This window comes from Narcine bancroftii, chromosome 1 (genome assembly GCF_036971445.1).
Source record: "Narcine bancroftii isolate sNarBan1 chromosome 1, sNarBan1.hap1, whole genome shotgun sequence".
Taxonomy (NCBI): domain Eukaryota; kingdom Metazoa; phylum Chordata; class Chondrichthyes; order Torpediniformes; family Narcinidae; genus Narcine; species Narcine bancroftii.
In genome coordinates, this window is record NC_091469.1 from 72,856,445 (window position 1) to 72,880,973 (window position 24,529).

At 42.0% G+C, this 24,529-nt stretch overlaps 1 protein-coding gene and 1 long non-coding RNA gene across 5 annotated transcripts in view; one reads left to right on the forward strand and one right to left on the reverse strand.

Moving 5' to 3' along the window:
• The window catches only part of LOC138759725 (uncharacterized), a 33,060-nt gene extending 20,800 nt beyond the window's left edge, over positions 1-12,260 (reverse strand). The window contains exons 1-3 of one of the 2 annotated variants that reach the window (XR_011355063.1): positions 11,993-12,260; positions 11,163-11,230; positions 9,363-9,400 (exon numbers count right to left, since the gene is read on the reverse strand). This is a non-coding gene — a long non-coding RNA (uncharacterized lncRNA). Of the gene's footprint in view, positions 1-9,362; positions 9,401-11,162; positions 11,234-11,992 lie in introns of both variants that reach the window. The other variant, XR_011355057.1, reaches the window with a different exon arrangement.
• rasef (RAS and EF-hand domain containing) overlaps positions 1-24,529 on the forward strand; it is a 105,037-nt gene that overhangs the window by 23,859 nt on the left and 56,649 nt on the right. The window contains exon 1 of one of the 3 annotated variants that reach the window (XM_069930334.1): positions 11,862-12,432. The exons of the other annotated variants lie outside the window; for them this stretch is intronic. Within the exon in view, the coding sequence (XP_069786435.1) occupies positions 12,032-12,432 (401 nt within the window). The 5' untranslated portion in view covers positions 11,862-12,031. Of the gene's footprint in view, positions 1-11,861; positions 12,433-24,529 lie in introns of those variants that run through there. 3 annotated transcript variants of the gene reach the window in all.

A 24,529-nucleotide genomic window follows, 5' to 3' on the forward strand; every position in this document is an offset into this window, starting at 1 on the left:
ACATCAGTTGCCCACGCTCATAACAATATTCGATGAATATGATCCCTTTACGAGACCAAATTTCAAAAATTTGGTTACCCCTTGTACAGGGCTTTTGGGAGATAAGCCCCCCCCCCCCCCCCCCCACCCTGCTCCCTGTTGATTTTATATCAACTATTGATTAAATAATTTAGCAAAGGGGTTTCTTTCTCATCAGTTACTCATTTCACATTCCATTTATATATAAAATCCTCTGCCATTCTATTTTATCCAGTTCTATTTTCACCCCTCCAGGTTTATCTCCTTCTTCAGAAAAAGTGACTCAGATGCTTGATAGCAATTTTTTAAATTAGGAGTTTTAAAAACTCCCAGTTCATATTTCCATGTTTTTCTGTGGAGGCTCTTGCCATCTTACCCTTCCAAAGAAATTTTCTGACATATTTATTTAATTTCTGAAAGAACCTCTGAGATAATGGTATAGGTAGTGCCTGAAAGAGATATTGTACTCTTGAAAAAATATTAATTTTAACACAATTGACTCTTAATGTTATAGGTAGGGTCATCCATCTGTTCAGATCTTCTTCAACCTTTTTAAGTAAAGGTAAATAATTCAATTTGTATAAATGTTTAAAGTTATTATCTGTACGTATTCCTAAGTATTTTATCCCATTTGCCGGCCATTTAAATGGGGTATTTCTTTGACACAATGAGTATAATATCCTCCTGTAAGAGGCATAATTTCACTCTTATCCCAATTTATTTTATAACCTGAAACTTTCCCATAGTCTTCCAGTTTTGAGTAGAGTTTCTGTAACAAAATTGCTGGCTGTGTCAAATATATCAATAAGTCATCAGCAAATAAATTAATCATATTCCTCCCGATTAACCCTAAATCCTTTAATGTCTGGGTCTCAACAGATTGCTTCTGCAAGTGGTTCTGTAGCTAAAATGACTAGAGATGGAGATAATGGGCATCCTTGTCCACTAGATCTTGGCAACTGGAATGGTGTAGAGATTTGTCCATTAGTCACCACTTTGGCTTTAGGCTCATTGTCTAATGCCTTAATCCAATTTGTAAAAATTTGACCTAGTCCAAATCTTTCCAGCACTTTAAATAAAAAAAAACAACTTAATAAATTTAATAAATTTATCAGTAGTTGAATTGCAGTTGGTCTCACAAAATATCTGAATTTGTCTTCCAATAAAATCACGAAACTCTAATCTTAACAATGAAGTGTTAAAATGCCACCTGTAGACCATTTTTTCTTTATCTGGCATCCTGATCGTTTAATATCAAAGGTAAGTGATCTGATAAAATTCTCATGTTATATTCAGCTTCCATAATCCTGACATAATCGAGCTGATACTAAAAATAAATTCATCCTAGAATAGGAGCCGTGTCTATTTGAATAAACAAGAACAATCTCTTTCGCTTGAATGAATTCTTCCACTAAGTTCAGCTCTCCCATTAATACCAAAGTGGCTTTTGCAATTTTTGTCTTTACTACTGCCCTTGTAAATCTTTCTAAAACTGTGTTCAAACAGAAATTAAAGTCTCCTCCTACTAAAATATTTTCATTAGCATCTGCTAAAATTAAGAAATGAATGAATTTCTAATTGTCAACATTTGGCACATATATATTCATAAGAGTCCAGGGTTCTGAGTGTATTTGACAGTACCCTATTACCATATCCTATACTCTAACTGGAAGATTCTTATGCATCAAGATCGCCACTCCTCTTGCTTTCAAATAAAAAGAAGAAGCAAAGGACTACCTTACCCAGTCCCTTTTTAATTTTTGAAGTTGTCAATTAAGTGAGATTCTTGCAGAAAGGCCATTTTCTTAACGTGTTACAATACTCTCTCTTCACTGTTCCATTTATCCCACTAACATTAAAACGTATATATTTCACTGTGTTATTCATCTCTACAGAGGTTCCTCATAATATCTACATGATCCCCTTTCGCCTCTCCCCACATGTCTCCTCCAATAAGTTGTTAAATCTTTATCTTACGTGATGGGCACACAACCTCCAGCTGTCGAAACAGAAAAGGAATACAGTAAAAAAATATATAACATAGATCGAGGTTACATTGATCATACATCAAGGTTAGTAACCCCCCTCCATTGTATGGATTGTGACAATGGTATGATAGAAATCAGGCTCCCATTATCTCCAACCCCCTGGAATATTCACCATATGATAGTTAATCATTCTTTGTATACAAGAATATAAAAAGAATAAGAAAACATATCTTGAATTAATCACTCCACCGGCCTAATACTCAGCAATGTTTCTATGGGTACCTTCCTAATCTAAAATGTTTTCAGGTGGCGGGAAGAAAAGTATTGAAGTTTGCATAACAAGTCAGGTGATTTAAAAAAAAACATCGGAGGCTAATTTGGAGAATACAGGAAAGCAGGTGCAGAGATTGTGATGTGATTAACCTATTCCTATTAAAGCTGGTGTGGAGCATGGACAAATAAGTGCTGCTTGCACATTATCATGAGTTATATGACCAGCCTATTTATTAGCTCATCTTATCATTTCAGGGCCTAATTTGTGATTGATTATCACAAGTTCAAGCTACTTGGCATCAATTTAAGCTAACCTTTTTTTGCTCTAAAAGGCAAGGTTAATTGTTGCTGGAGCTAGTAGGGAAAAATATTTTAAAGGTCAAAACAACTTAATGGCAGATCAAACACCGGCACCCAATGCTAGATACCTCAATAGATGAAGAGGATAAAGTTTCTATACCCTCAAGTTCAACTGATATACGCTCAAGCAGCAATGGGAGTGTCAGTGTTCAGAACAATGAGTGGATTGGATTCTAACAAGCTAATTGCAGTACTATGGAGGTTCTAAGACCTCATACTCCTGGTGCAAGTCAGTGTAGAAGAAGATACAGTGCCTTCCATAACATTTGGGACAAAGGCACTTTTTATGTTTATTTTTCCCTGTGCTCCACAATTTTAAATTTTAAATTAAACAATTCACAGCTGATTAAAGTGACAATTCCAAATTTTATTCAATTCTATTTTTATACATTTTAGTTTGACCATGTAGTAATTACAGTCTTTTTGTACATAGTTCCCTCATTTCAGGGCATCCTAATATTTGGGATGTAACAATGGTACGTATATTAAAGTAGTCATGTTTAGTACTTTGGCATATCCCTTGCCTGCTTGAAGTCTCTGATTCATTGACATCACCAGGTGCTGGTATCTTCTCTGGTGATGCTCTGTCAGGCCTCTACTGCAGCCATCTTCAGCTCCTGCTTATTTCAGGGGCATGTCCCCTTATGTTTTCTCTTCAGCTGATGGAACGTATGCTCAAATGGATTTAGATCCGGATAACTGTCTTGGCCATTCAAAAATTTTCCAGTTTTTAGCTTTGAAAAACTCCTTTATTGCTTTAGCAGTATGTTTGCGATCATTGCTTTGCTGTTGGATGAAATGCCATTCAGTGAGGCATTTGCTCATACTTGAGGAGATAAGATGTTTCTATACACTTCAGAATTCATTTTGCTACTGCCATCAGCAGTTATGTCATCAATGAAGATAAGTACACCAGAACCTGTGACAGCCATGCATGCCCAGGCCCTAACACCATGTTTCACAGATGAGGTGGTATGCTTTGGATCTTGGGCCTCTTTTACACCTCCATACTTTGCGCTTGCCATTACAGGTCAATCTTGGTCTCATCTGTCCCCAAGACCTATTCCCAGAATTCTGCAGGCTCTTTTAAATCCTTCTTGCATGTAATCTTGCCATCTGGTTTCTGTGGCTAACTAATGGTTTGCATCTAGCTGTGTGGCCTCTGTATTTCTGTTCATGAAATCTTCTGTGGAAAGTAGTCATTGACACATCCACACCTGCCTCCTGAAGTGTATTTCTGATATATCAAACAGGTGTTTAGGAACTTTTCTTCATTATGATGAGAATTCTTCTGTCATCAGCAGGGAAGTCTTGCTTGGATCACCTCTCAGCAATTGCTGAGCTCACCAGTACTTTCTTCTTAATGATGTTCCAAACTGTTGATTTTGGTAATCCTAAGGTTTGGGGTGATGTCTCACAGATTTATTCTTGCTTTTTAGTCCACAATGACTTCTTTGACTTTCATTGGCAGAATTTTGGTCCTCGTTGAAAACTACAGACTCAAAAGGTGATCAAATGCTTAGAAGCAAGTCAAGTTCTCTTATACTTGCATCAATGAAGCAATTAAATATACCGGAGTACTCACAATCACCTGTAAAGTCAAACGTTCCAAACATTAAGGTGTCCTGAAATGAGGGAACTATGTATAAAAAGTGCTGTAATTTATACCTGGTCAAACCAAAATGTATACAAATAATGTCAAATAAAATCTGGAATATGCACTTTAATTCAGTCATCACCTTTATTTATCGCTCATACCATGCTCGCACAGTAAAGGCGAGATAGTGTTTCTCCAGAACCACGGAGGATATTTACATAAATATAAATTAGAAAATAAACACATTGAAATATTAAAATATTAAGACATTTAAAAGAAAATGTCCATTGTACTATTCACACTATCCACATATATTCTGGGAATTATGGCCATTCAGGAGCCTGATGGCTTGGGGGATAAAAACTGTTGCCCAATTTGGACGGTGAACAGTTTACGTGAGGGGTGTGTGGAGTCCTTCACAATGTTTATTGCCTTTTGCCTGCATCAAGTGTTGTTGTAGATGTCCTTCATGGTACGAAGAGAGCCCCCAATTACCTTTTCTGCTGACTTCACTATCCTTTGCAGATGGTACAGCTTCCAAAACAGGCAGTTGGACAGGATGCTCTCGATTCATCCTCTGAAGAATGTAGTGAGGATGGAGGGTAGGAGATAAACTTTCCTCAGCCTTCACAGGAAGTAGAGGTGCTGCTGGGCTTTCTTGGCTATGGAACTGGTGTTAAGGGTCCAGGTGACATTCTCTGCCAAGTGGACACCAAGGAACTTGATACTCTTGATGACCTCAATGGTCGAGCCATCAGTGGTCACCGGAGCATGGTCCTCAGGACCCTCCTGAAGTTAACAACCATCTGTTTTTTATTAATGTTCAGATACAGATTGTTGTTTGCACCAGTCCGTTGGTGACTGCACCTCATCTCTGTTCGCTGATTCCTCATTCTTACTAATAAGGCCCATCACTGTGAATTACAAGTGAATTGTTTGATTACAAATTTAAAATTGTGGAGCACAGAGGCAAATAAAAGAACACAAAAGTGTCTGTCTCCTACATTATGGAGGAATCTGTAAATAGAAGGTTATACTTTGATGATTTTGGACCTTGGAGGACTACACTTGAAGTGCTATGTACCTAATTGGCCTCCTTATTTAGACTGAAATTAATTGTAAGAGTTCTGCAAAGGTTTACTGAACTCTTTTGAATCAGAGGATTATGTTTTGTTAAAAGATTGTCCAGACGAGGCTTGCATCCTCTGCAGTTTAGCAAAGAGAGGGGAGACGTAATTTAAACATTTCACATCCTGAGAGATTTAACAGGGTGGAAGCAAAAAGGATGTTTAATTCTGTGGCAGAATCTAAAACTTAGGGGGCCACTGTTTGAAAATAAGTGTGTCATCTATTCAAGACAGGGACAAGGCAAAATATCCTTTCCTCAGATTTCAGTGAATCTTTGGAACGCTTTTCCTCAAAGGTAATAAGCACAGAATTTCTGTGTATTTTTAATGTGGGGTAGATTCCTAATAAGCAAAGGGTTCTTGGAAATGCAAAGTTGAGTTATAATCAGATTAACCCTGATCTTATTAAATGGGACAGTGTGCTTAAGAGACAAATCGTTCATTCCTGCTAATTGTTCATATGAAAAATAACTCTTCAAATGACATTTCTTAAAGGCTTCTCTAGACTTAAAAACTGCTCAATACATCATACTCACATGGATCAACAAGCTCTGCTAATCAGAATAAAGGGTAAAATACTGTTGCAGTCAACTTACCAGACTAGTAACCAAAGCCCTGGACAGTTGATCCAAAGGCAGGTCAGAATCCCACCAAGGCAGTTAGAGAATTTAAATTAATCAAATACATTCTGAGTTAAAGCTAATCTCTGTGATGAAAGCCATGGATTTGCAGCCTTGTTGTATTAATCTATCTGGCTCAGTGGGGTTCCTTTGTAGTTGGAAGTCTGCCTTCCTTCTCTGGTATGGTTCATATGCAACTCTTAACTATTTCCTCAGTTCAGGGGCCATAAATGTCAACATTTCTAACAACTTAACGTGCCTCAACACAAACACTGGCCATACTCTAACCTTATCATCCTAAACATCCACGCATTTCCTTTTGGTGCATATTGTTTCAGTATGAGCAAACTATCTAGGGACATGTACATTGCACAAGTATTGTATTGAACAGCACTGCACCAACTATTATAAAGCTGTCAGCCAGTGGTGGTGCTGAGACCATTGTAGATGGTACTGTTCTCATGCCCCCCAATATGCACATTGTAATCCCAGCCAATTGCTTTTTCCTTTTCCTGTTACCAACTGGTCCATTCTGACTAGGGGGTAGACAAAAAGATGAGAGCAACAATGGACAATTGGTATACTTGATGCTCACAATCAGCACCCAAAATGCCCCTTTCTTTAATAAATGTGGATTCCCCCTTTCTATCATTAATAAAGTCCCATCACCTCCCTTTCTGTTACTTCTATCCTCTCCCCTTACAGAACAGTGTCAGAGACCTTCGGCCATCGCTTTCCACCTCACCAGCCTTTACATCCAATACATTATCCTCTGACAACTGCACCAACTTCAGTGCGATTCCACCATCAGCCACATCTCTGTCTTCACCCCTTTCTGCTTCTCACATGGATCAATCGCTCCAAGACTCCCTGGTCCATTCCCACCCACCCTTTCATCCACTCTCTGCTGTAATCAAAGAAAGTGCAAACCATGTCCCAACATCTGTGCCCTCACCTCTGTCCTGGGCCACAATCAGAGGATCCCTGTGAAGAAGAGCTTTACATGCACATCGTCCAATCTAATCTATTGCATTTGGTGTGCTCGATGTGCTCTATATCAGTGAGACCAAATGCAGAGAGGGCAATTGCTTTGCCATATACTTGGTGTGCTTATGCCTAAAATCCCAGTAACAAACCATTTCAACTCCCCTCACCATTCCCATACAGACTTTCTCGGTCTCATCATTGACAAAACCGAGGAACTGTGGCGACACACATAATTGTAGTGGCGAACTGGCTCTGCTTGTCATACACGATCCTTCTATTCTGGTGCAGACCGGAAGAGCGCATGCTCGCTTACGTCAATGTGATGCAAGTTCTGGAATATGAAGGGCAGGCTGAAAATGGGCTTAAAGGCTGCAGCACGAACTTCAAAGTAAATCAGTTGTGCTAAACAATCTTACAGTCTGTTGTCTCAGTCTTTTCGCTGAGCTGGCGCACAACACACCACACCACAGAACAACCTTACAACCAAAGGCATCAACATTGGATTTTTTCTAATTTTTGGTAACCCCCCCCCCCCCAACTCCATTTGATTCCACGTCTTCTTTGGTGACTCATGTTCTTATTTTTCTCTTTCTTACTCTGCTTTCCAATCATCTCTCCTCCTCTCCCACCTTCTGTCTAATATTCTATCACTTCTGAGCCCCACCTCAGCTTCTTTCGCCCTTTGAAATATTTAATATCACTTTATCTTACTTCAATTTTAATTAAGGGACCTAAATTGAAACATTGACTGACCGTTTCTATCCATAGATGCTGCCAAGTTCCTCCAGGAGCCCATTGTGTGCTCAGGATTCCAGCATCTTCAGTTTTTTTGTTTCTCACAGACAACAACTCACTTTATTGTCAATCTTTCTTTGGCTTGGCTTCGCGGACAAAGATTTATGGAGGGGGTAAAAGTCCACGTCTGCTGCAGGCTCGTTTGTGGCTGACAAGTCCGATGCGGGACAGGCAGACACGGTTGCAGCGGCTGCAGGGGAAAATTGGTTGGTTGGGGTTGGGTGTTGTGTTTTTCCTCCTTTGCCTTTTGTCAGTGAGGTGGGCTCTGCGGTCTTCTTCAAAGGAGGTTGCTGCCCGCCAAACTGTGAGGCGCCAAGATGCACAGTTTGAGGCGATATCAGCCCACTGGCGGTGGTCAATGTGGCAGGCACCAAGAGATTTCTTTAGGCAGTCCTTGTACCTTTTCTCAATAATAGTCATTAAACAGAGATTATGAATCACTGGACACTAGATAAAGGACAGGTTGAGGGCAGGGAGAAATGGTAGGTTGAAGTTCCCAGAGGGCAAGCTTTTACTTGAATTCTGAGGTGAAATATCTTTATGGGCAGCTGAGAGAACAAGGCTTACTGTATGCACAAGGAAATGCCCTGTGCATTGGCAGGATTACCTTTAGACTGCTATCAAATCTCTTGATCCTTTTAGCTTTAAGGAGTACAAGCCTAATTTTTAGGTCTAATCTCTTTGAAATTCCTCATGATCCATGCAATGCACCCTCCAGTAACTTCACATCCATCCTACTATGTGGCAATCGGAACTGGATACCATACTTTACTAATAACCTAACCAATTTGCTGAAGATTCAACATAACCTCCTTGCATTAACCATTGTGCTTTGTGTTTCTGCTTATGAAGCCCAGTTTTTCCTCAATGGGGAAAATTGGAAGCTTATGCCAAAACTGTAAGTAAAGTTGAACCCTTTTTACCACAATTAAATTGTGCTATTTACCCCCACTCCATCGAATACAAATCAAGAATTTTGGTGCATCTGTACATTTTACTTATATATACAATAACAGACTTTCATACTCAAATCCACAAACTTAAAATGGATATAAATCACACTCCAAAGAAATGAACAGATTTCATACACAAGCCTTCATATTTATACTTCCACTTGTTCAACTATTATTCATACAAATTCAGGCACCCCATGTTTATTTCAGGGAAGCATTTTAATTTTAATGTGATTTATGTAGCATAAAAATCTAGAAATCAAATATAAATCAGTAAAAAGAAAAAACTCAATGAGGACTATTTTTAAACAATAATAAACTATTAAAATACCACAATAAATTATTAAATGTCCTGTTGTGTCTGAAATTTCAAAGCAGTGTTGAGAGTCCCCCCTCTTCAGATCTATCGACAAGTGCAAACGGAGGATACTTGTATTTGATGACATGTCCAGTTTGTATATAGAGTTTCAATGACATTGATGGATAGATTTAAAAGATTGAGGAGACTGGGGCAATACTGAACTTAAATGTATAACCCATTTAAAATCAAAATTCTGAGATATCTGAGCCATGGAAGTTGTTTACAATATTATAGGTTGATCAAATCACAAATATGGAGAAAGCAACATATCTTAATGACTCACCATGATGCAAGAATGAAATAACAGATTAAGTTAACCACCTGTCAAAGAATAAAGAATATTAACAGTAATATTCACACAGTTAGATTATGTCGATAAACCAAAATACCTCATAACTGCAACCACTCTGTACCATTCATAGAAGTAACAGAAGACAAAAAAAGATAGAAGAGGAAGATCTAGAAAGGTACATTGCACATGGAACGTTGGCTCACCTATTTATCGAGTTGCTAGCTGGCCACTTTATTTTCTGACAATTATGTTCGCCTGACTGAAGTAGTCCATTGGTTGTAAATTGCTTTGGGTCACCCTGTAGGTCTAAAAACTCCTTTCTCGATGAACGTTAGTTCAGGCAAGATTAGCCTCCTGATATTAGTGTCAAACTGATATAACTTGAGCACTTAAATAACCGAGGCACAGAAGGAGATGGATCTAGTGCTAGTAAATTGGATAAGTATAGATGAATGTTGATGGTCAACTTAGTTCCATGTTGTATCCCTCTACAAGTCCAGGACAATCTATACCATCAGTAATGTAACAAGCAGGGTAGACAAGGAAGTTGAGTGAATGCATCTCTTATTTTTTTTTAAATTGATGACTGCAGAGTGTTCAGGGAGGGAGGTTGGATAGGTGTGGATGGAAGTGGTTAAAAATCCTACAAAATTTGAGGAATTGTGATCATAAGGTTAAGGTTAGCTATGGAAAAAGACAAGGAGCAAAAATGTACATCGGTGGAAAGCCAGCATCAGTAGGTTGAAAAAAATGAGCAGATTTTGAAGTAGAGATAATTCAGGTGAAACCCAGGATTATTTGTGTGAAGGGAAATGCAAGGTCATCGAAACTGGGACTCACTGAATCTAATGTATATTTGTCCATATATGTCTGTTTGTCTGTTTTCCATGCAAATCAATAATGGAGCATTCTAGAAATGTCCAAGGAGGTTCAAAAGGGGTAAGATCTGATGCTGAATGTCATGACCACATTGAAGTTATTCTTTAAGGTCATATGAAGTTCAAAAGTGTATTTTGACAATCTTGCACTGACTTGCATTACTGTTTATTAGACAAGTATTCACTAGCACTGACTTGCATTACAGTAATCATGGTAACATTTGATGCTGAACCACATTGAATGACCTTTAAGGTCATATGAAGTTTGAACTTGCCACAGGGACACCTCATTTAGTTGCAGTGCTGTGTATTAATGTACATTCAGAATAAAAAAAAACAAGTGGCCAAACCCAGTTCAATATGGGTCCCAAAAAAGCAAAGTAACATTGGCAGAAACTCTTCAGAAGCCAGTAGCGTTAGACAGAAGAGGAAGCATGAAACAGCAGAGGAACATCAGTCTCACCTCACTGTTGATGCTTCCAGACAAGCAAGGAGCAGGCAGCAGGAAACAGAACAGCAGCAATACGACTGTCTCAGTGCTCAGGCCTCCAGACAAGCAAGGAGCAGGCAGCAGGAAACAGAACAGCAGCAATACGACTGTCTCACTGCTGAGGCCTCCAGACAAGCAAGGAGCAGGCAGCAGGAAACAGAACAGCAGCAATACGACTGTCTCAGTGCTCAGGCCTCCAGACAAGCAAGGAGCAGGCACCAGGAGACTTCGGAACAACACCAAGCCCACCTCAGTGGTGATGTCACCAGGCCTTCCTGAGCAGACAACAAGAATCTGCTGAGAAAGAACAAGCAAGAAGCAATCCGAACAAAAGCCACCCGCCAGCCAAAGGGAAGCACCATTTTCTGTTACAAAGAATATAAATGTTGTGTTTGGGAAAAAAAAATATTTATGCAGAATTACCTTGAAATGTTGTTTCAACCATGTACTCAACAACGGTGTGTTTTATTTCCTGGTCACTCCGGGGTATCCTGCTAGTTATAAATGAAATGGAATGTAAAATGAAGCGGAAAGAGAAATAGAAATGTCAGATTATCAATATGAAAGAGTTATATGGATATAGAATGATTAAAAGGTGAGCGCAAAAGAGGGACAAGGACAGAATACGAAAACATATTGGTAGCTAACAGAAAAGGAACCTGAATAACTTCTGTCAGTGTTTAAGTAACAAACAGGTGGGAAAACGTGAAATTAGGTACTTAGAGATTTTAAAAAAATACAGTAATTATTAAGACAGGCCCGATCTGTGAATAAATTGCAATTGTTTTCACGGGGATGCGGGCAGATTCAGGAAAAGAGGACATACAAGAGACAAGATAAAAGGTTCAAACTATCAGGGCACACGTCTCCAAGCCCAAATCACCCATCTAAATCGATTAGTTCTCGAGTTCATTTTGCGGCACCTGCTATTGACGGATTTTTTTTGGCCACATTTATTCTTCGAACTTCAAAGCTGCCGGCCGAGCGCAAACAGGCGATCGGACCTGGCTGGAGCCCCTCTCTGCCCAGGTGGTCGCAGCGGCACGGCAATCGGCGGCGAGCTCACGTCTGCTCCTTGGTTGTGTGACGCGGACCAGGTGCACGAGTACACGGAGTTCCTGCAGAATCTTTGAACAAAGCCGCGAGGTGGGACGGGGAGACAGACGTCAGGAGGAGTTTCCACCCTTCTCACTACCTGGCGGAATGAACGAGTCCCGGGGGGCCTGGGGCTCGGAATCGCCGAGCCAGCTCACCTCAAAGACGGCGGAGAGCTGGGTGGGCGACTCGGACCAATGCAGCTGACCACCACGCAAGTCGGCGGTCACTTGGAGGCACGACCTGCACTCGTCCGGCTGGAGAGTATCTGTCTTGCATGTTGTGTGTGTCTCCATTTCCGGATGGAAGAGGAGCCGAGACTGCGCGCTCTCTTCCACGCCTGCGACGTGAATAACTCCGGGCGCATCGAGTATGAGGAATTCTTCACCGTCTGCCTGCAATTACAAGTACAAGAGTGCGAGATCGACGCGATCTTTCGCAAGCTCGATTCCAACGGAGACGACGGCATCGATTTCTGCGAGTTCGCCCAAGGGTTTCAAGGAGTTTCCGAAATGCTCAACTTCGAGACTCTGAGTGTCGAGCCGGACTGGGACGAATTCCAACAAAGACTGGGCGAAGAAGCCAGGTTCATCCCAAGGTGAAAACCGTGTAACACGTTACTCCTGTGGCGTCTCGTAACGTTTACTGGGGTTGAGGTTTATTGTAAAAACACAAGGCGGGCGAAACTCCGCAGGTTGAACAGTGTACTGTATATTATAATATATCTTTCTTTGGCTTGGCTTCACGGACGAAGATTTATGGAGGGGTAATGTCCACGTCTGCTGCAGGCTCGTTGGTGGCTGACAAGTCCGATGCGGGACAGGCAGACACGGTTGCAGGGGAAAATTGGTGGGTTGGGATTGGGTTTTTCCTCCTTGTCTTTTGTCAGTGAGGTGGGCTCTGCGGTCTTCTTCAAAGGAGGTTGCTGCCCGCCGAACTGTGAAATACTGGAAAGATAACCAACGTGTTGGGCTGAGGTCTGGATACAATGTCGCCAGGCGTTTGGCCATACCTTGGTGAAGGGCTCAAGCCGAAACGTTAGTTACGTATCTTTATTAAAACACAACGTTGAAGAAACTCAGCTGTCAAACCGTGTCCTTTATAGAGCAAGGATAAAGATAGCCTTGCGCTTCTACTTCAACTACTTCTGTAGTCTTTCATGTTTTACTCACAATGTTTCTTCAACCACGGTGACTGCAGACTTTCGTGCTTTACTTGCCCTTTTTTTGTTCTCTCTTTAACGGTTGATGCGGTTACCTCACCCCGGTGCCGGGGTTTGCTCGGGTGCTGTCGCCTCAATCTTGCAAGGAAGTGCAGGGCCAGGCCAGTCGGGCTCTCTGCAAACCCGAGCGGTGGTGAGACAACTCTTGTATGTGAATGTCGGGAGCCTACAGGTGATCGGGCAACGGAAATCATGGCCAGTGCCTTTACAGACTCGCTGCAAGTAACAATATCTCTCCTGATTTAGCTCGTGTGGAATATTATAACTTTAAAAAAATAATTGGACTTTTCAGTTAATTGCGAATCTGATCAATCAAGTTTGGCAGTGAGAAAATGAGTTGGATTACGAATGGAGATGAGTTTACTAGGAGATATTAAGTCGATTGAGATTGACGATGTATCAAATCGAATTTTTGCGTTTGGTCCTGGCTATTTCAAAAAAGTGTTATGGCGAGCTCTCCACTGGCCACCGTGACAGAGGTGCACCAAAGAAGAGGTACAAGGACTGCCTAAAGAAATCTCTTGGTGCCTGCCACATTGAGCACCGCCAGTGGGCTGATCTCGCCTCAAACCGTGCATCTTGGCGCCTCACAGTTTGGCGGGCAGCAACCTCCTTTGAAGAAGACCGCAGAGCCCACCTCACTGACAAAAGGCAAAGGAGGAAAAACCCAACACCCAACCCCAACCAACCAATTTTCCCCTGCAACCGCTGCAACCGTGTCTGCCTGTCCCGCATCGGACTTGTCAGCCATAATCGAGCCTGCAGCTGACATGGACTTTTACCCCCTCCATAAATCTTCGTCCGCGAAGCCAAGCCAAAGAAAGAAAGAAGAAGAAATCTGATATGATTTTGAGTATGAGAAGATGGCATAATGAAATGAGAGCCTGTATTCCTTGAGAAAAGATTTGCATATAATTTAAGAGACAAATATTTTTTTTCTTTATTAAAGTTTGGAGCCCTTCTCTGAAAATTATTGGTATTAGAATTTGATCTCTAGGTTTGCTTCGATGGATGCCACCACTCCTGCAGCCAAAAAGTTTAAATATGATTGTAGTAGATGATGATCTCCTTTATCTATCTTTTGTATGGGAGGGTATTAGTAGGGTGGTTGGGGAGGTTAGGGGTATTTTTTTTTACTTAAAAATTATTAATCACATTATATTTGTATCAATATATAGTAACTCGTATGTAATGTGATTTTAAATTTTAAATAAAATATTAAAAAAGAGTGGGGATGAGGAAAAGAGTGGCCTCCAGGGGGCCTCAAGGAGCACAAAGGTAAGAACAAGGGAGATGGAATTTATTGCAGAAAAAAATGTGCATAAGATGTGTGCTTTAATGGTGAGGGACTGATCATCCCAAAAGATCATAAATTGGTGTCCATAAACACCAGTCACTGAATACCAAATGCAGCTGCTGCGAGCTGCAGCAGACAATTAAGAAAGAACAGTTCCATTGACGTTAGAATTGGAAGATTTAATACTGGAATAAATGTCTTGGTGAGACTGCACCTGGACCATAAGAACATAGAACTTTGCAGCATAGGAACGAGCCCTTTGTCAATTTGAGCTGAAAATATGCCTGCTGCATATAGTCTGTTTCCTCCATTCCCCTGATTATTTGCATGTCTAAATGTTTGTAATCCTTTGGACATCGGCCATTTTGAACCTTTCATAATATATACTCCGGATGAGGTCCATAAGCAGAGTACGAACACCAGTAAGAACCAGCTGGTGGTTGGGTATAAAACCAGCCTTGGAAAATGGGGTCACAAAGTATATGCGCTTGTTGGTAATGCCTGAAAACTGGGACACAGAGTCCAAAGGGTTAAACATTGCTGTGGTATCTCCAAATGCTGCCATTTTCAGTAATTTGTGCATGTATGCCTTCTGATATCTCTGCTCCAACACCTCTAATTAGAATATAATTAATCCGATACACTCAGATTGTGTACCTCCTGAATAATTTTTATCCAAGTTTTACTGTTTGTTTACTTTTTAAAGTTGAGGTTAAAAAAAATGTTGATACCTTTTGTACATCTTCACAATATGTTGCTGGAAGTTGTGGTACAAGAGTCTGAGATTCTTCGAAGGAGAATGTGGGTGAAGCCAGTTTTGGTTTGGATCCAATGGAGTCTGGGGATTGTGATTGTGTTGGTTTGTTTCCATGAGTGATTAGAGTCATATTACAGAAATAGACTTTTAAGCCCAAACCCACCATGCTGATCCTCCTTCCCCCCCCCCCCACTTATCTCCACTAATCCCATTTGTCTACCTTGGGTCTGTATCCTTTATTGCCTTGCACTTGATGGGGATTAAATTTAATCTGCCAATGCTCCACCCACCTTTCCATCTGATCTAGATCCTGCTGTAGCCTTGGGGGAAGATTAGACAGCCACCAATTTTGTGTGTGTCGTTTGCTAGCTTGCCATTCACTCCTCTTACAATAACTTGTATATTGCATTTAATATAGTTTTCAGCAGTAGATCACTGTCCTCTGCTTCCTATCATAAAGCGAATTTTGGATGAAATTAGCCATCTTGCCTTGGATCCCACGTGCCTTAACCTTGTGGACTAGCATACCATGTGGGATCTAGTCAAATATCTTGATAATGTCTGTGCAGATTACATCTACTGTTCTGTCTTCAATCTTGGTTACTTAATGTGCATGGTGCATTTTTGTGCTTGGGAATAAGCCTTGGTTTAATGCTGATTTTTGTTTGGATTTGGAGAGAAAAAATGCACTAAGCTACCATTTCAATTAATAGATCTTGGAAAGCAGAAGTAGGAGGTTCTTGAGTGAGTGATTGCTGATGGAGAATTATTGAAGTCTGCTCTAGGTTCAAAATTTAAATGTGTAGCGGCGGCTACACTGGTCCTGCAATAACACATGCAACCAGGCGGGTTGAGCTCAGTGAGCAGACTAGTTTATTGCAGGCTGCTGGGCTGCACGTACTTCCAGCCCCAACCTGGCTGAGAACCACGCTGGAGGGCACTGAGGTCATCCGGGCGTCATGTGGTCACCAAGCATGGGTTTCTGAGCCCCGAGCTGGAAGGAAGGGAAACCCCTGACGACGCCATTTTGGCCGGCTGCCCCGCTGCTTGGCTTATAACTGGGGCTGGTTCGCCTGCCTTGTGGTGAGCCGCCACAAATGCTTCATTTAGAGTCATCTGTCTTCTTTCATGCAAATACACTTTCATCTTGAATACTGGTGTAAAACAGTATTAGACATAGGAATTATCAGTGAGCTATATTTGTTTCACTACCAGATTTTGTTCAGGAAACTTGTGTGAGGAAAATTATAATTGGGATGCTGGAATCACTGAGTGGCCAAAGATTTGGTATGTGAATGCAAGGGGCTGGGTTGGTAGTTTTGGAGAGTATTTGATTCTCAGCCAGATTTTCAATAGCATGTGGAATGTCTTTAGAGCTTAATTTGAACTATAAAGTTTTGCAGTTCCTGGGACTTGATCTGATGGATTTTGCTGTTGCAATCTAATGATAATTTGGTATCAAATTATTTCTTGAAGTTTGAGTGAATCTGCATATTTTGGAAATGTTGGCTGTTTTGATGCTGCAGCCTGCTTAATGAATAGAGTAACTTGTATACTAGCCTTTTCAGAAGCAAACATCTGATTAAACTTAAACTGGTTGTGGTAATTCATTTTGTCATAATCATCAGTGCTGAACAGTTTCTTGAAAATTAGTTCCCAGTGACATCATGTTCTTTAAGAGGGCGTGGAGTGAAAATTTGACTATGAAACTTTTGATATGTACACTGATCTTCACAATGTGGAAGGCATATTGACTTTTAGGCACACCTGTTTTGCAGGCTTGTAGATTTATTGCTGTCTGCTGCACTGCAGTGAATAATAGCTTTCCAAATGTGTTTAGGGACTTTTGCTGTCCAAAGTGCATCTTGTTTATCCTGGTCAAAGATATTGAGAAGAAATGAGGTCCTGTAGTCTGACTTTTAAGAGCTTTAGGGGAAGTTTTGTTTTTAAACCTCAGAGGTTCAATTTTTTTATCGGAAGGAAATGGGAAGATCCTATCAGTCTATTTTGAGGCACACTGCAAGTCAAAAAATGTTAAAATTGGTTTAGCTATGAGGCAAACATCTTATTCACATCTACTCTGTCCAATTCTTTCAGCATTCGAAATGTTTCCATTCTCTTGTATTTCTTTTCTGGAACAATTTTTAATCTATCTAGTAGGGATATGGGGCTGAATGCATTCCTCGACAGAAAGCCAACATAGATTGTTCGGCCTAATAGCAACCTTCTGTGCTGTGATGGCCTCATTCAGACTTGTCACTTTTGTGTTTACAAGGTTTTAATATTCTTCTCAATTAACTTTTATTGATTACAAATCATACATTTTGGCACGTGATGTCAGACTAATTTTATTGGATGGCATCCTCTTAAAGGTTTGTATTTTTAAATAGTGTTATTGATGGTTTAAAGGAATTTTGCTATAATCGCCTTTATTTCAAAAAATCCACTGTTGTTTCTGAGTCGTGGCAAATCCTGGAAAATGGAGGCTTCAATAATTTCTCAATGGGGTTTATTTAAAATCAAAAGAAGCAGTTTGGGAGCTTATTACTAACTTGTGACATCTGGATCCCACACATTTGTGAGGTCAGCAGTTTCAGTGCCTTTTCAATTGAGCTTCGTGGTGGTAATTCCATTGTTTTCTTGTATTGTGTATAAAGCAAATGCAATGTATAATCTAGCACTAAATGGATAATTAAATTGTCTTTATTGAGTTTATTGTTTTGGATTTGATATTGGCAATTCTTTATGCTTTGTCACTGCAAAAATATGGACCTGCTAAATTAGCATTTATTGCAATTTAGTGAAGAATTGCTTTATGTTCACTTTGCACATTAAAATGCAATTAAAAGCTTGTAAAAATTGGAATAAGTTTGATTATAGAGTGTTTGCATTGTTATGAACTCATAAGAACATAGAAACAAAAATTAACCATTTGGCCTTTTGTGTATGTTCAGCCCTTCAGATGATCGGGATTATTCTTTTACTTCATTTCCTTATCCTGATTTCATATTGTTTTATTCCTCCTCTCCTCTCCTTTCCCCCCCCCCCCCCCACCAAAATAAAAATTCTATATTTAGCTGAATACATTGAGAAAGAGAATTGCATAGACTTATTGGCACCCAGGCATTTAAAGATATTTTGCAACTTTAGGTGACAAATCTCCTTATTTCGATGCCATGATTTCAGGATCGTGATACCCCAGCCATGGATAAGTTATCCCAGTATCTATCTTATCAACTCTTGTGTTTCCTCATACCTCTAATTTCTGCCTTGATCTTGTAGGTCAGTCCTCCAGCCAAAAATTAATTGGGTAAATCTTCATTGCATTCCCTCTTCCACTGCCATGGTTGGGAGAGTAAATCTGTACACTCTGTTCTGGTCACCTATTTAATTGTAGTTGGAAGCTTTACTGTTGTACTCATCCATTTGCCACATAGGCTTTGATTAACACAGGTTGTGAACTGGTGAGACCCAGGCACCAATCCCCATAGGCCCCATAATCCTGAAAATACCCATTTCATCCAACTGTTTTCTGTTGATTAAGCAGTCAATTTATGCCATATCATTCCCAGTTTAAAGGTCTCTCAGCAGGACCTTAACAGAGGCCATCTGAAAATGTATCTACTGATTTTACCCTTTATTTGTTCTGTTAGTTAATACTTTAAAAAAAAAAGTTGTAAAAAAAAAAAAATCTGGTTGTCTGAGAAGTGATTTTTTTTTTCTCCCCACCTGCTTCACTTATTTCCCAATCCCCTCTTTCCAACTTGCAGTTTCACTGTGTTGGTGTCAGATTGTTAATTTGTAATCTTTAGCTATGAAATACACAAATTTGTACTTGTGGAGGACAAGAGCAACCTCATGTATCCATTGGAAAAACAGTTGATTCATCCACTTGCTATCTCAGCTGTAATAAAACTAATTTATTCTGCTAATACTTGAAATGAACATTTAAAACAATTAAAGTTTTGTGGAGTCCCACATACCAGCAAGCAAACTGGCTCTCAAAATGGTGGACGTGCTGTGGAAAATCCGGTAAATTGACCTGCATCCAACACATTCATCTGAGCTGATGACATCACTGATGATATCACTTCCTGTCCATGTGACAGAAGCAGTGATGTATACAAGCCCAGCATGCAAACCTAGATGTGTCAGTCTTGCACTAGATTTTACAACGTATACAATCAACTTGACAACTTGTACTGCAATTCCACAGAGTGTTCACTGATGTTTATAGGAGATCAGAATAGAATGCTTTGCGACATTGGTAACCCCCAACGGTCCAAACGATTTTTGGGCTCCAACATGGAAAATTTTTCTTTGATGCATTCTGTGGCTCTGAAACTGCCAATGTTTTGGACTTAACAACCACGTGTATGATTTGACTGAGCAGAAGCCCAATTGGGGCAGATAACATTTGATTCCATGTGGTACTTCTATGTAGTAAGTGCCTGGATCAAGAGATGGCATGCCGAGTTTCTGATTTTTCTGCAGTAGCCTCCAGAGGAGGACAAGCATATGGATCTCAAAAGTCTCCTCATCCATACCTTTGGCCTCTCATGACATGAGCGAGCGGCTCGTTCACGTGGATGGCTTGGGAGACAGGACCCCTTCCATGCTCATGAATGAAATGCTGGCACTAACAAAAGGGCATAAGCCCTGCCTCATGTTCGAGTAATCTTTCTTAGACCAGTTGCCACATGCCACTGGCTAATGAGGATTTCAGTGACCCATGGAGAGTTGCGGCCCATGCAGACATTCTATGGCAGGCTAAGCAAGAAAGCGTGACATCTGTAGGACAGGTCGCCAGATCCCGCTCACAGCAGCAGGAGCGTGCAACTCCAACATTAGACCAGTACAGGGTCGATCAAATCCATTGTCAGACCGTCAGTTGACCAGGAGACAGTGGGATGAAGATAGCACCCACTGGTGTTTCTACCATCAAAAATAGGCCGCAGAAGCTTGCAACTGCCAACCTCCCTGTCCATTTCAGGGAAAACGTCGGGGCCAGCTGTCGCTAATGGCTGCAGCGGCTGGCCATCGAGACAGCCTTTTATGTCTGGGATAGACATTCTAGCCAGCTTTTCTTGGTGGATACAGTGGTTGACATCAGCGTGTTTCCCCCTTTGGGATATTATACACATAACAGAAAACCTGGGCCATCAAACCCGCAAACTACAGTACTATTCAGATATTTGGCACGTGTAGGGTCCTGCTTCAGCTTGGTGATACAAAGTACACGTGGACGTTCACATTGGCTGCGGTTGCATAACTGCTACTGGAAGCTGATTTTTCTCAGAGCACATGGCCGGCTGGTTGATCTAGACCAGGGGTGTCAAACTCAAATTCACGGAGGGCCAAAATTAAAAACTTGGACTAAGTCGAGGGCCGAACTAAATATTTATTGAAAATTTTCAACAACATCTGCATGTTTTCTCTTCTTTCAACATATGTAATGTTAAACTTTAGGATATAACTTTAGGAGGATAATGTTACAGGTCAGGAGTAGGTAGCTCAAGTTCACCCTTTGCTTGACCTGAGGAAAACATATTTGGTCCCTGTGGAGATGTAGTCAGCATTCACAGGCTGTGTCCATTTTGGCCTGCATCAGGACTCAGCATTTCCTGCTCACTCCTCAGGCTCTAGGCCTCTATTCACCCTTGACCCCCCATCCCTCTACCTGACCAGTCCTTTACCCAACCTCTACTCACCCCTCACTCCACTCGCTCTGCCTCTACCCACCCCATCCTATACACGCCCCTCTACTGCCTCTCCCCTCAACCTGTTCATCCCTCTACCCGTCTCTCACCCTCTAATCACCCCTCCCCTACTCGCCCTGCCCCTCCCCTTTTACCTCTTCCCTATCCACCCCTCCTTCTACTCATCCCTCCCTCTAACTGCCCCTCTCACCACCATAACTTCCCCTGCCCATTACTCCTCACCTACACCCTCTGCCCACCCCTGCTTACCCACCCACTCAGGCCCAGCGCGCTGCCGATCAGCCTTTGCGGACAGCCACCATCTCTCTCTTCACGTGCAGGGCCGAACCAGCCGTCCCTGGGGTCCACGCGGGTACAAGCGCTGAAGGCCGTGGCGACCGGGAGAAGTGCGCTCGCGCTGTGGAAGGGCCGTCCGGTGCCAGTAGCGCGGGGCTCGCGCTGCCCGGGGGCCGTGCCATGCCCGTCGCACCGACAGGTGCTCGCCAATCCGCCGCACCACTCGACAGGTGGGAGAAGTGACTGGTTGTGCGGGGAGCCTTCCAACCGGCTTGTCGGCTGATGACATCGACAGACTTCTCGTGTTACAATTTCTCGTGTTACAATGGGGAAGGATGTGCAATGAAGGGGGAGGATGGTGGGGGTGACATTACCAAAAAACAGCATTGGCTCTTGCTGCAGGGCGGGCCACCTCTAATACATTTTTGAAATGATCTTGTGGGCCAAATATAATTATATCGCGGGCCAAATTTGGCCCGCGCGCCAGAGTTTGACATGTGTGATCTAGACGGATAAAGGCTCATTCGTACCAACACTTTCCAAACCTTCACCCAAGGTGAGGCCAAGCTGCCAGCCCTGCATTTAGACTCCATTACTCTTTTGGAGAATGAATTTGCTAGATTGTTGGTGGAATTCCCCACAATAATTACATCGCAATTCACCTCAGCAATGCCAAAACATGGGATGCAACACCATGTACAAACCGAAGGGACACCACTGCATGCCTGAGATCGCAGGCACCCTCCAGATAAACTTCATCTGGGCTAAGAGGAGTTTAAAAGGATGGAGAAAATGGTTGTTACACAATAGTCTGATAGCTTTTGGACCTCCCTACTCCACGTTACCCAAGGCCGCAGGCGGATGGAGACTCTACGGTGATTACCACAGGTTGAATGGGGTTACTGCACCAGTTTGCTACCCGGTACCACATTTACGGGACTTCATGTCCAACCTGCAGGGAGCCTGCATCTTTTTCAAGGTGGACCTGGTCCAGGAGTATCAATAGATCCTGGTCCACCTGGATGACATTCCAAAAATAATACACCCTTTAGCCTCTTTGAATTCAGAAGGATGCCTTATGCACTCAAGAATGCTGTGCAGACTTTCCAATGTATAATGGACAGAGTGCAACGCAAACTCTACCTTCATATACGTAGATGACACACTTCTCACTAGCCACAGGTGTCAGGAACACTTGTCGCACCCGCGCAAGCTTTTTACCCATTTAAATGAGTTTGGGCTGACCATCAAACTGGCCAAAGTCAATTTGGGTTAGTGACCATCGACCTTTTGGGTCTGAAAACATGGAGCAAAGCCACTACCGGCGAAGGTCGAGGCAATCTGAGCATTTACTAAGCACATTTTCTACATCACCGGCTTGCATCATGTGCCCTCTCTTTGCCCTGGTGTCAGTCAGGCAAGGGATGTCACTTTGGATGAAGAATCGTTGGCAGCATTCGGAAACACCAAGGAAGCGCTGGCTAATGCTGCATTGCTGGTCCACTCAAGAATGGATGGGTCTAGTACGACGGTGCTTAACAATACGTCAATGGGGATTGGAAACCATTGGCTTTCTTTTGCAAGCACCTAAAACCACAAGAACTAGAGTACAATGCTTCTGATTGAGATTTGTTGGCACTTTCTGGAAGGCAGGCATTTCACGGCCTTTACGGACCACAAGCTGATTACAATGGCCTTCACTATGGCATCAGATCCATGGTCGGCTCATCAACAGAGATGTCTGCCATATATTTCTGAGTTCATGTCGGCCATCGAACACATCTCAGGAAAGGCCAACGTATTGGCAGATGCACTGTCTTGCCTGGCTATACAATCCATGTAGACCTTAGCCTCCCTAAGGGGTGGACTATGTTGCACTCACAAAAGCACAACAGGCAGACCAATAAATTCTGTGTTACAGAACAGGAGACTCAAACCTGCAGCTGGAGGAAAATTCCAGTAAGCCGGTAGGAGCTCAAACTCCGGTGTGACGTATCTACAGGTCATCCTCGCCCAATCGTTCCGATGCCCCACTACAATGAGCCGATGGATCAGAGGTGTGGATATTGTAGGCCCCCTGCCGGTGTCACGTGGTTCCCGTTTTCTTCTCACTATACTGGATCGGGCCTCGCAGTGGCCAGAGGTGGTTGCACTGGCAGACATGACTACAGACACCTGCGTCAGGGCCCTCATTTCTGCCTGGATAGAATGCTTTGGTCTGCCAACACATATCACATCTGACATGCGTGGCCAATTCAGATCAAGCCTTTGGCCTCCCTGCTTGGAACCAAGTTGCATCACACAAATGCATTCTACGCACAATCCAACAGACTAGTAAAAGGGTTCCATAGGCATTTGAAATTGGCCCTTATGGTGCATGTGTAGGGACCTAACCTGGTTAATAAATTGCTGTGGGTACTCTTGTTGATGCGAACTGCACCTAAGGATGACGTAGGCACCTCATAGACAGAACTGGTTTATGGTGCGCCCCTGATGGTTCCAGGAGAATTTGTATCAGAGTCACAAGGATGGGAGGAGACACTCTCAGTGGTGCAAGCTGCACGAGAAGCTCAGTTATTTAGCACCCATACCGACATCTCAACACAGTCAGACCAGGTCCTATATACCCCAGAACTTGCAGAACTGCAAGTATGATTTCATACAGAAAAGAGCACATCGAGCACCATTCCAGTATCCATATGAGGGCCCTTTGAGGTACTAAGTCGCATGGCTTGATGTACATTTTGGACATCAGAGGTAAAGGGGAAACTTTTGCCTCAAACCTGTTCATCTGGATCTGGACAGATCAGTCATGGTTTAGGCACCTTGGTGGAGATGAAGGCTTCCCAAACAGAAAAATATACAGGTTGAATGGGGTTACACCAGGATTGCAGAATCTGGCGGGGGTGGGGGGTGGAAAGGAGGTCATGTGGCCACTCACCAGCAAGTGAACCAGCTCCTAAAATGGTGGACGTACTGTGGAAAATGTGAGAAATTGACCTGCATCCAACACTGGTTTTTATCTGAGCTGATGACACTACTGATGATGTCACTTCTTGACCATGTGACAGAAGCAGTGATGTATATAAGCCCAGCATGCAAGCCTGGAGGTATCAGACTTGCACTAGACTCCACAGTGTGTACATCGACTCCCCCACGTATTCATCAACTCAACAACGTACACTTAGGACTATAGTAGCTCAGTATAGAATACTTCGCTACAATATTTCATTAAAATGAGATTAGAGTGCATAACATTTAAGAATGGGAACCCAACCCATTTTAAAATTGGCTTATAGTAGCAGACATTTGCATATGCCACACTCTTAATATCCTTCCTAAAGCACTGTGATAAAATTATCATCCAAAATATAATCTGCAGGTGCCCCAAACATTACTCTGAATTTATCTATTTTTATTTTT